Source organism: Atta cephalotes, assembly GCF_000143395.1.
Source record: "Atta cephalotes unplaced genomic scaffold scaffold00014, whole genome shotgun sequence".
In the NCBI taxonomy this organism is placed as follows: Eukaryota; Metazoa; Arthropoda; class Insecta; order Hymenoptera; family Formicidae; genus Atta; species Atta cephalotes.
The window spans coordinates 6,003,279-6,016,397 of NW_012130078.1; the positions used below are offsets into that span (position 1 = coordinate 6,003,279).

Consider the following 13,119-nt stretch of genomic DNA (forward strand, 5'->3'; position numbering starts at 1 on the left):
ACAAAATTCTTACCTGCATGATAAGCTGCTAGGAACAGATGATTTGATAAATACAATTTGATATAATAATGTACGTCGATAATCTGAAACAGTTGTTCATTCGATCTAGGAAAGGAAATATAATGCTAATTAATAAATATCTTGAAATTCTTATTAATAAATTCGACCGGCAAATCGCAATTCACAAAGTAAAACAGACAGAGAATCTGCGAAGCGAAATATAATCGCAATATCCTCGATGATTACAGTGACTATATAAAATTACAGAAAGAATTACGGTGAATATTTGACTGGAATAAAGCCAGTTCATATCATAAAGAAATTAAATTGTTTACTGTACTACAATGACAGATTTATTGTGCGGAAAAAATTAATAATTTTTTTACGGAAATGGAAGCGCGAGATGGGAATTCGTTCGAAAAAGTACATTGTCGTACATCGAAGAGTGGTATTTATCACGTTAATCTCGCTTGCGATTGATTTGCCGATGATAATAGCAACGCCTTGAAGTTACAAGTCCAATTGCTATTTTATGGGACGTCGGCTGCTATTAAGACGCGAAATCGAGTCGATTTCGGAACGTTCTTTTTAGAAATCCTTCGATTAATAACTTCAAGTATACCTTCAAAATGACACGACTAGAAGTGTTCGGTTTTTTTCTCGCGCTGTGTTATGTCTTGATTTCGGCGGATGAACAGTATTGCGCGTGGTACGGTGAATGCGGAATAGATCAGGAGACATTTTTTCCACGGACTTGCGTGGCAAAGAACAAAGCCCAACCGATCAACAACCCGATGGCCGAAGCTGTTTTAATGAAAAAATGTCCGCATTTTTTCCAAAACGGTGGTTTGTATATTGAAGTATGTTTTTGCGAGATTTGTTTGTCGCGATTATCAGTGATTGGAAGATACAAAATGACACCTTCGCTTTCAAAGATAGGAAAGAATGGTGTCATGACATTCAGGGACCGATCATTTCAATTAAGAGAATTCCAATTCAATGAAAATTTTAAATGATAATTCACATAAGAAAGATGACATAATAAGTTTTTTATTATACTTAAATGCATATTGTACTTTATAGTCACTAATGAATCTTTTTAAAAGTTTCATATGACAAAAAATAAAAAGATATAATTGTAGATATTATTATAGATATTATTATAATAGATATTATAGATATAATTATAAATATTATTGTAGATATAATTATCTACGTATTTTTTATTTTTTAATATTTTTTTCTGAAACAGCCTAATCACTTTTTTGATTCCACGCAAATAATTGTTTTATATATAATAATGGTTTTCTTCAATTATTGTTTCAATGGTTTTCTATGATTCTATAATATTATATAACTCTACAATAAATTTGAGAAAAACCCAATTTGAAAGAAAATATTGATAAATTTTCTTAGGCAATCTCACCCCACGCTTCCCTAATTTTAATTACATGCGTTTACGTAACTGGAACGTTTGATGTTCTATAGAACTGCCAGAGCAAACATGCTGTGATGCAAATCAAATCCTTACAATGGATAAAAGCATGGATATGGCGGAAAGTATTTATGGTAGATGTCCGACTTGCGTAAGAAATATGTTTCGACTGATTTGCGACTTCACATGTAGCCCCAAACAGAATCAATTCGTGAGGGTAACTAAAAGTGCTAAAGAAAATGACATGGAGTATGTCGTTGAATCTCAGGTGATCTTTAGAAGTGTATTTTGGCTCTTACATTCTAATTTTCTCAAAAAATAAATCTAAACATACAAAAAACATACAGAAAACGTAGTAGACGAGTTACATATAGAAAAACATATAGAAAAAGTAGTAGACGAGTTACATGTTTAAACTCTTACAGACTAAATAATAAAATAGCGTTGTAACGAAATTAATAATAATAAACATAAAAAATCGTAAATTAATATGTATATATTTAAATATAGCAAATAATTGTAATAGATAATTATAATTTGTAACGGCAATATTAAAAACAATTTGTAGTAATAGAATTAAAATATTGCTGACCGTAGATTCACATCACGGAAGCATTCATAAATGGAACTTACGATTCTTGCAAAAATGTTATCAATCCTACTAGCGGGAATTTGGCTATGGACTTAGGCTGCGGTTCATTCGGAGCCAGTAAATGTTCCCCAAAATTGTAAGTAAGCAGTATGATGCCCACATACGATTATCGAAATACTGAATGAAATAGAATAAACGACGCATAATACATATGGTGTACAATTCTTAAAGGTGGTACGAATACTTGGGCAAACTGAATCCTTTCAAGCCCTTCATAATGGAATATGTTTATGACGCAGCTGACGAATGGGATGCCGAACCATGGAATGTTACAACCAAAAATTGCAGCGAGGTTTATGATGTAAGTGCGAGAAGAAGAAACACTTACATCGAAACTTATTTATTCATCTTAAATTTAATATGTTAAAGTATTTTTTTTTCTATATTTGGTTTTGCCAGAACTCGTCTAAGGTCTGTAGTTGCGTTGATTGTCCCATTGCGTGTCCTTTCGTTGAATTAAACATTGACGCAAATAATACGTTCATGATTGGCGAATTTAGTGGCTATGGCGTCATAGCGGCTATACTTGTCGTTTTGGTTACAATTATAATAGGTGGTATATATGCAGTGATCAAGAAACGTAAAAACGGTATGAATAGTATAAAATCAATCTTAAATTGATATTAGAATTTTTTTAAAACTTTCTTTAATATTTGAAATTATTCCTAAATTTCTACACTATTAGGTATTTCCAAGACATCAACGAAAAAGACAGACAGAAGCTGTAGGCAAAACTATCAAAAAGTCTTTGAAGTAGCCTTCGTTGCTTGGGGAACAGGTAATTGTTTCTTTCATAAATGTAGTTTTATGTTACATGTGTATGAGTGTGCTTATCTTAGTAATGGAAATTTATTAATAGCAATATTTCTTTATGTATATTTTAATATACATAATTTGATATGCATTTATGTATATTTTAATATAATTTTATGAATTGTATCGTATCGTGAAATACACATAAAAAAATATTGTCATTATAATACATCTCTCGTATAGCTAAATGCAAATTAAAGTATTTAAAATAAATTACTATCCTTTTTATATATTATTAAAAAATTATTTCTTTATCATACTATTATATATGTATAACATGTAAAAGAATTTTTAGAAGCAAGAAATAAACATTAACGGTTCTCTATGCTTAACAGCGTTCGCCAAGTATCCTATTATCACTTTGTTCACTATCTCCTACATCATTCTTGGTCTGAGTTATGGAATCACGTACCTCTCGATAACAGTAAATCCCATAGAAATATGGGCGGCGGCGAATAGCAGGGCAAGAATAGAAAAGGATTATTTCGATAGTCGTTTCCAACCGTTTTATCGGACCGAGCAAATCTTTATAAAGTCTATTGGTCTTGATAAGGTAAAATATTTGTTGCAATAATTATGATAATTAATAAGCCTCGATATTATAGGTAATTAGTCTCGATATTCTTGTATAAACATCCGAATAAAATCCGTAATATCTAATATTTCCCTCAATGTTAGATTTTTAACGTACATAATATATTTTTTAATATTTAAAAAGATTAAAATTTTTTTCATGTTAAAAGAATGTTTATTATTACATACATATTTATAAGATAACAATAAAAGATAACAATAAAAGATTTTTTAATATAAAAATAAATGTTTTTAATTCAATAGATAGAACATAATACTACAATAGGAGTTATGCATTTTGGACCAGTGTTTAACAAAGAATTCTTGCTAGCCGTGTATAACCTGCAGCAGCAGATTCTTCAAGTACAATTAAAGAATTTATTACTCAGTACTCAAAATATAATAATTAAGGGTGTGAGGCTAATATTTTTAACGTCTGCAGTTAGGCCAAGAAACTGACGAAGGACTAGAAAAGATCTGCTATGCTCCTGTACAAAGCGAATTTATCGGACCAGTTACTCTTAATCTCTGCACTGTGCAAAGTATATGGGGATATTTTCAAAATGACCTCACTTTGTTTAATGAAACAGAAATAATCGGAGAATACAAAACTAACTATTTGGATTATTTGTACAAATGTATGCAGTAAGTACGATACGCTCTTTGTATGTCTAATAAATTATACAATGATAGCATTTTCAATAAAATACGACAGTAATTTAGTATTCCTTAACCTATCATTTATAAGTTGGAATATTAATAATAATTCGATAATAGTAATTAAAAAAAATAATTTCACAATTTTGAAAAAAATGTAAACGTGTCAAATTTAAAAAGTAACAAGTCATTGGATCTTTTTTCCAAATGTATAATAACAATTTGCGTAATAAAAATTGTTGAAAAAATTCATTATATTTAAAATCTTAAATCTCTTTCAGAAATTCTTTTAATCCAGACTGCATGGCGCCGTATAAGGGACCCATAATACCTGCCATAGTGCTCGGAGGTTTTCTCAGAGAAGGAGAATTTCAATACGAATCCTCAGATTACATTACAGCGACTGGATTAGTTTTAACGTTTCTGGTGCGAAATTCTCTTAATGAGAAGGACCTCGTGCCGATCATCAAATGGGAACAACGGTGAGTAAAAGTCAAAAGAGAAAAGAGAATAAAATTGATGACACTAATAATAATTATTAATGCACGAATTGTACGTATTAAACTACGCGATTATTGTAAATTTCAGCTTCCTTGACTTTATGGAAAAGTGGAATCAAAATGATCGACCTGATTTTATGGATGTCGCATGGTCTACCGAAAAATCGATGCAAGACGAATTGGATAGGACATCGAAAGCGGAAATGATAACGGTGGTTATCAGTTACCTTGTTATGTTCATTTATGTTGCTTTAGCTCTTGGTAAAATGAAGATTTCCGTTATTGGTTGTTTCGTAAGTTTTACCTTTACATTTGATCTCGTAAAATTATAAAACACATAAATATATGATGCAGAAGGCTTTAATTATAATTTTCCAATTTAGACTGAAAGCAGAATCGTATTGAGCGTCGGTGGAATCATCATAGTTATAGCATCAGTCGCTTGTTCTCTTGGTATTTTCGGCTATATTGGCGTACCAACTACTCTACTCACAGTCGAGGTATCACAATTAATTTGAAGAATAATATAATATACATTTAACAGTGTACGTAAATTTCTTACAAATACGAAAACAAATTATTGTAATAAAATTTAAATAAGTGTATAATTTTGTAAAAAATATTAAAGTAAGTAAATTATTTCCTAATGTTTTTTAAATAATACAAAATTAATATGGATGATAAAAAAATTAAACATTCATCAAATCTATATTCATCAAATGTAATTTAGATAGTTTAAACATTGTATTGTATTAATAATAGAGACGTTTATATAGGTACAACAATTTAATGGTAAATTATTGTTCAGGTAATTCCTTTCTTAGTGCTAGCTGTCGGAGTCGACAATATTTTCATCTTGGTACAAAATCATCAAAGAAATCCACGAGATGTCGACGAAACAATTCCAGAGCACATCAGTAGAGTTCTGGCTGCAGTCGGACCTTCAATGTTGCTTACCAGTACATCCGAATGTTGCTGTTTCCTCATTGGTACGTAAAGATATAACATACAGTTAATTTAAAAAACAAAGAAAAATAGAGCCTTTCCTTTTGTTTGTAATTTTAATGTAAAAACTAAAAATTTTCAGGAGCATTTTCTGCAATGCCAGCGGTCAACACCTTTGCAATGTACGCCTCGGTATCGATTTTAATCAATTTTCTCCTTCAAATAACAGCTTTTGTTGCTTTATTGTCGCTTGACTCACGAAGAGCTGAGGTAAATTGTACAAACAATTTACTTAACAATTTTTAATAGTTTTTCTGTGAGAGAAATCGTGTCTTTAATAGTTAATAATATACATATACAAATGCAAATTGATATTATTTTAATTATATTCACACATTATATAATTATTTCGAAAGAAATTTTATAATTATTTTTGAAAGAAATTTTAATATCCTAATGACGATCAATATTTTAATTTTTAATGAGAGTCTCAAAATGTAGCTTGTGCAATTTTTAAAGCAGACTGATATTTTTTAGAATAATCGCCTGGACGTTTTTTGCTGCGTTTCCATCAAGAATAATTCGAATGTCAACGAACGCGATGGTATTGTTCACGCAATCTTCGAGCACACCTACACGCCATTTCTAATGAAAACGCCAGTCAGAGTTGTCGTCATAGTGATCTTTATCGCCGCTCTCGCTACTCATATGATGGTTTTTCCGCAGATGGAGATTGGTCTGGATCAGAAACTTTCGATGCCCGAAGACTCTTATGTTCTCAAATACTTTACGGTAAAGAGTTATTTTCGAAAAAAACAATGAAAATCGAAATATTGTAATTATTACAATTCAATGCGTGCAATCATTTTATCGCTTAAAAATCAAAGCGAGAAATATTTTTTCTCTTATTAAAATTCGAGAAAAGGCATTTACTTTATATTTTTAGAATATCATGTTCATTTATTATACGGAATATTGTTATAAATAGCATTATAACTATAAATGACTGTTATATTTTCAGTATATGGAAGATCTCTTTTCGATGGGACCACCTGTATACTTTGTGGTGACGGAAGGCCTGAATTATAGCAAGAAGGAAGTACAAAACGTCATATGCGGCGGTCAAGGATGCAACACAGATTCTTTGTATACACAGATTTATTCGGCTGCCAAACAATCCTCCGTGTTTGTATTTTTTATAATTTAAGAAATCTCCAAAAAATGTGTTGCAAATCAAAAAAATTAACAAAATAAATAAACGAAGACAATGGGCTAATGAGAATTGGCGCTGTAGTAATTGCGCTATTATTTCATAAATCCAATATTATAAACATATATATGTATATAGATGTTTCGGCTAATCTTTTAGCCATCAAAAAAGACGATACAAATTAACGTAAATTAATGATCGTGAGGAGGTTCATTACTCTCCCATGCATTTATTTCTTTTCTACTTCGTGTTCTAACATAAAATATCTATTTGTTTTATTAGAGTAATTTTATGCTCTTTTACTGCTAATCAATTTGGCATTTGTAATTATTTTCTGGGTAACTTTGTAGCTAAATTAACAATATTTGAAAATATCATTCATGCAGGAAGAACTTTATCTATTAATTATTGCAGATCCTATTTATCTAAAGCAGCTTCATCTTGGATAGATGATTACCTCGATTGGTCGTCGATTGGTAGCTGCTGCAGATATTATACAAACAACCAATCCTACTGTTTGCACACTAATGGTATGTATTATCATATTTCAAAATTATTATATTAATATACATGTTACGTATGTAATATCAATTTTTGGATAATAATACCATGCTGTTTAACCTTATACGCAATTTTTTTTCTTATTAATCTAATAAATTTAACTTGATGATAAAATAACTTTAGGTGACTGTAAGCCATGCGGGATTATCATTGACCAGGATACCTCCCGTCCGAATGAAACAGGTTTCAGGAAGTACATCCCGTATTTCGTAAACGACATTCCAGACGAAAAATGCGCCAAAGCTGGCAAAGCTCTTTATTTCGATGTAAGTCAATATTATTAAGACTCATCGCATTTTGATAAGAATGGAGTATTTTTATGCACAAAATAAATTCTTTCCAATTCTAAAAATGTAACAACAAAAACTAAAAATTAGATTTTTTTAAACAAAATATGCTAATAAAAATTCTTGTTTTGAACAGGCAATAAACTTTTATTACGACGAGTATGGTCTAACAAATGTGAATAATTCATATTTCATGGGTTACCATACGCCCTTAAAAAAATCATCCGATTGGTACGAGGCACTGGAAGCTGCCAGAATAATATCGGAAAACATCACAAATACAATTAACAATGCTAATGTATCTGATCAAGAAATCCATGTATTTCCATATAGGTAAGAAGAAATTAAAAAGAAATTAAATTATTTCAAGAAATTAAAAGAATTCTATGCTTTTACAATCGTCTAATTTGAAAAATTGGTAACCTCGCAAATATAAATTGCCAATTTTTTTAAATTTTTATACTTTTCTTACTATTGTATTATCGAATAAATTTTTCATTGCGTGTTTCAGTATATTCTATGTGTTCTACGAGCAGTATTTAACTATCTGGCGGGAAACCTTATCATCGATAGGTTTATCTCTTGCTGTAATCTTCGTGGTGACGCTATTTTTCACAGGAATATCATTATTCTCCACAGTGATAGTCGTTCTTACTGTCTTGATGATAATAATCAATTTGGCGGGTCTAATGTATTGGTGGAACATTAGTTTGAATGCAGTTTCTCTCGTAAATTTAGTTATGGTTCGTGTATTTATTTTATTTTTGCTTGTTCTCTAATGAGATATCACCTATAATTAAATAATTAATTATTTTTATCATAAATTTGATAATATCATTATATAAGAATATAATTATTTGTTTATCAGATTACGATATAAAATTTTATCATTATTTAATTGATATATGTATATGTTTAAAATATTTTTAAAAATGGGTTGTTAAATTATATAATAAATTTGCTACGTTATTATTATGTACTAAAGTATGAATTTTTATAGGCGGCCGGTATCTCCGTAGAATTTTGCAGCCATATAGTGCACTCCTACATTACTTCTGTAGAGACGACAAGGATCGGTAAAGCATCGGAAGCTCTTTCCGTCATGGGAAGTTCTGTAAGTCCAATCAAATGTCGTGAAACACAACCGATATATTTTCTAATTTAAATACTTCAAAAGAAAATCTCTAATTTTCTTGGATAAAATATATTTTGTATATAAATCCGTTTTCACACTATTTCACAGGTATTCTCTGGGATTACTTTGACCAAATTTGTGGGAATCGTGGTACTGGCGTTTGCAAAGACACAGATTTTCCGAGTTTTTTATTTCAGAATGTATTTGGGAATTGTTCTGTTTGGAGCGGCTCACGGTCTAATATTCTTACCAGTGTTGTTAAGTTTTATAGGTGAATATCGCATAATCACATTGAAGCCGTTAATTTTTTAAAATATAATAGAATATGCAACACAATAATATAATTATTAATTATTACAGGACCTGTATAGAATACTTATTGTTCTATGAAGATGATAAGAAAAACTTGTAAAAAAAAGTGCACAGCAATGGAAAAGCCATCCTATGTGACTTGTACTTATTTAGAGATTATCAGTATGATCAGTACGTAAATTATTTCATTAGTATGATATGACTCTACAAAATTTTAATTTCTGCGTTGAATATCATTTGCATTAGGCTGGATACATAGTTGTGTGTTAATCAACGTGTGACAATCATCATGTATATAATTGTATATATATTCAGCAAATCAGTGCAATTTTTCATCGAACTTGTCTTATTGGAATTTTCCAGCAAAAGATACAAATTAACAATCATTCTATCCTTATTCGATAATCAATAAGATAGAATGACTCTTGTATCGATTTGTGCCTCTGCTGGAAAGCTTCCATTATGTCGCGTGCATTGTATGTTAACATAAATATTTTTGAGAGATTATCTTTTTTTTCCAAATCTAAGAGTACAGAAAATATATTGATATTTGTATTTATATTTATTGATAAGTGAAGAACAAATAGTCGAATTTGTAACTTTATCAGTATTCATTTTTCAAGTGATTGTAATATCAAACATTTGGAAGGTATAACTTATTCATTTATTGATTGAGCATTAAAATCAATAAAAATTAAATAATATAGATTATTTACTTTTAGTAACTAAGTTACTAAAACTTAGTATTTCATTCTGTAATAAAGGTTTCTCTCAGGGAGCCATATATTGTAACTTAAATTTTATATTGTAATAAAGATATCACAAGTAATACGACAAATTATATTTGCGAACTTATATATAATAAATACACAAGGAAATTTTTGATTGGACTTTATAGGAAGTTTATAGGAAAATCATTCGAGCTTAATCCTAATGCAATTTAATGTTTATTAGACAAGAATGCATTCATTTGCATATATATTTGAATTACATTTTCTTGTTAGACTTCAACATATTTTTCAAAGTAATATTATAAGTATATGTAGCTACTTGAAACATAAATTAAAAAAAAAACGTTAAATATATAAATGCTACCTCAATACTACTGATGCTATTCTTTTTCAATTTGCGACTAGCGAATCTTTCTGTAGATTTCAGCTCACAAGAACACACCTCCACGAAGTCGTAAAACTAAGTGGAGTGTGGATTCTTTTTGGATGTTGTAATCAGAAAGAGTTCTGCCATCTTCCAGTTGTTTGCCGGCGAAAATCAGACGCTGTTGATCCGGTGGAATTCCCTCTTTGTCCTGAATTTTGGCCTTTACGTTTTCGATGGTGTCTGAAGCTTCGACTTCGAGGGTAATGGTTTTACCAGTGAGAGTTTTCACGAAAATTTGCATTCCTCCTCGAAGACGCAGAACCAGGTGAAGCGTGGATTCTTTCTGAATGTTGTAGTCGGAAAGAGTTCTGCCATCTTCCAATTGTTTGCCGGCGAAAATCAGACGCTGTTGATCCGGTGGAATTCCCTCTTTGTCCTGAATTTTGGCCTTTACGTTTTCGATGGTGTCTGAAGCTTCGACTTCGAGGGTAATGGTTTTACCAGTGAGAGTTTTCACGAAAATTTGCATTCCTCCTCGAAGACGCAGAACCAGATGAAGCGTGGATTCTTTCTGAATGTTGTAGTCGGAAAGAGTTCTGCCGTCTTCCAACTGTTTACCAGCAAAGATCAAACGTTGCTGGTCAGGAGGAATACCCTCTTTGTCTTGGATCTTAGCTTTTACATTTTCTATTGTGTCAGAAGCTTCAACTTCAAGGGTGATAGTTTTACCCGTAAGAGTCTTTACAAAGATCTGCATGCCTCCACGAAGACGCAGAACAAGATGAAGCGTAGATTCCTTCTGAATGTTGTAGTCAGAAAGAGTTCTGCCATCCTCTAGTTGCTTTCCAGCAAAGATCAAACGTTGTTGATCTGGAGGAATACCTTCTTTATCTTGGATCTTAGCTTTGACATTTTCGATAGTGTCAGAAGCTTCCACCTCAAGGGTGATGGTTTTTCCAGTGAGGGTTTTTACAAAGATTTGCATGATGAATCTGTAAATAACAAACAATATATATAATATTATATTATAATAGTATAAGTCTAATATAATCTTTGTATCATTAATAGTAAAATTCTATCACAATATAATAATTATATGCTTTCTATTTTATTTGGACACAAGCTGACAATAAATGTCATTTTGTTTTTGTTATTTATGAAATGACAAGAAAAACATTTGGATTGATTTGTGTAAATGAAAAGCATCCATTAAAAGTTTTAGCTACAAAAATATAAGTTTAAGAATAAAGATTTAATTCAGTGTAGAAAAAATAAGAATGGTAATTTTACAGCGTTTAATTCCAACAATATTCTCACAAATAAAATTATCTTGAATGTTTCTATTTATCTAGCAAATGAAAATGGATTAAAATGGATTGAAATTTTTTTTCTGTGCGTATTTTAAATAGCGAATACTTTTTTTTGGATTTAATTGAATTCAATTGATGCAATTGGATTGAAAAATTGTATTTTCTATTCAAAATTTTAAATTATACTAATATTCACAAATATGCACAAAAAAAGCTAATATTATTTTTAGATTGAAAGGCATAGAGATATACTCCATGCAATTCCTATAAATAAAAATGCATTCAGGATTGAAAAGCATTCTTTACTTCAATTTCACATTCGTGAATCAATATTTCTGAAAATCTAAATCTAAATTCATTTCAATCCATTCTTGTTTGCTGGATAGTAACATAAATATCATTCCATCTTTCTCATTTAATGAGTGACAAAAATAGAAAAATACTTGTCATCAAATAGGAATATCCTTTTTTTCTTTTTTACACAGATTTATATATTTTGAGTCGACCTTTATAATGTACATCGTAGTCATAGATTCCAATTGAAATTAACTTAACGGTATAAATGCTTCAAAGCGTTACATTAACGAAGAAATTAGGTCAGACACGTACGCTTCATAGCAACGAACGATTTGCAGGTCACAATCTCTACAAAGCATCTGTTCACATAATGGCGTCCTTCCAAGACAAAATAATTTCCAACATTCTTCTCTGTGACACTCTATCTACTAAATTTAATATAGGACAAACCTAAAGTGTTATTTTATATGTTCAAGGTAAACGAACAATTGAAATCTTGCAAATCTAATATAATATAATCGATTACAAGGTACGACGAGAGGAATTGTTAACTTGACAAAATGGAAGGACTTATGGCGTCGACAGAAAGCAAAAATTTCTAATCTGCGCAACAGTAACAGATCTTCGTAATGATGAAACGGATAATCATCAATCGCTTACCTGAAATCGAAATGATCCGCAGCTACTGACTCGCAATGCAACCCAGAATCTTCGATAAAAGAAACGTATATGAACAAGCGTTTATCGGATCAACTTTAACCAACTCTCTGAGCTGCCTGCTCTTACAAAATGTTGCAGTATAGAAACGCAACGAAAAAATAACATCGGACAATCTGACGAGAACATTTCTTGCGCATGCGCTAAACGTGGCAATGACCGATAGGATAAAGTGCCTCCCCTCTAAGCGCCTCTGGAGGTCTGTTCTTTATTCTATCTGAACTGTCTGACTGGTGCGCGAACAGTGCAATAGGTTTGTTTGTCTTGCTCAGGAGTTTCGCACAATAAAAGAAACAGGGAACAGAGAATAAGAATTTCGACTTATTAGAAACTGTATATTCCACAATACATGATTTCTGATAGATTGAAATTCTTATTCTCTGTTCTCTGCTCCTTTTATTGTGCAAAGTTCTTTAAGGCTTAAACACAGTATAATATATACAATATATAACAATATATATCTATCTCATTTTAAGTGTAAATAAGTGTAAAGGCTTAAATACAATAGGCACAGGCAATAGGAAATAACGAGCCATCCAATCAGAGCTCTGGAATGTAAATTCGATATTATATTCCAGAGCTCCGATTGGACGCCTCATTATTCCCTATTGCTTGTG

The 13,119-nt window shown here is 30.9% G+C and overlaps 2 protein-coding genes across 2 annotated transcripts; one reads left to right on the forward strand and one right to left on the reverse strand.

Moving 5' to 3' along the window:
- The first annotated feature begins 629 nt into the window (after positions 1-629).
- On the forward strand, positions 630-9,080 carry LOC105617833 (Niemann-Pick C1 protein-like). The gene is made up of 22 exons (XM_012199384.1): positions 630-846; positions 1,489-1,703; positions 2,033-2,163; positions 2,259-2,388; positions 2,487-2,676; positions 2,773-2,865; positions 3,236-3,453; positions 3,738-3,836; positions 3,916-4,118; positions 4,412-4,612; positions 4,719-4,923; positions 5,014-5,130; positions 5,439-5,619; positions 5,718-5,845; positions 6,113-6,367; positions 6,597-6,760; positions 7,200-7,315; positions 7,470-7,612; positions 7,770-7,966; positions 8,145-8,376; positions 8,634-8,747; positions 8,877-9,080. Exons 1-22 carry the CDS (start codon positions 630-632, stop codon positions 9,078-9,080), a joined length of 3,753 nt encoding a protein of 1,250 aa, XP_012054774.1.
- Positions 9,081-10,011: 931 nt separating this feature from the next.
- On the reverse strand, positions 10,012-11,163 carry LOC105617832 (polyubiquitin-B). Its single transcript, XM_012199383.1, has one exon. It carries the CDS (start codon positions 11,161-11,163, stop codon positions 10,240-10,242), a length of 924 nt encoding a protein of 307 aa, XP_012054773.1. The 3' UTR covers positions 10,012-10,239.
- Positions 11,164-13,119: the final 1,956 nt, after the last annotated feature.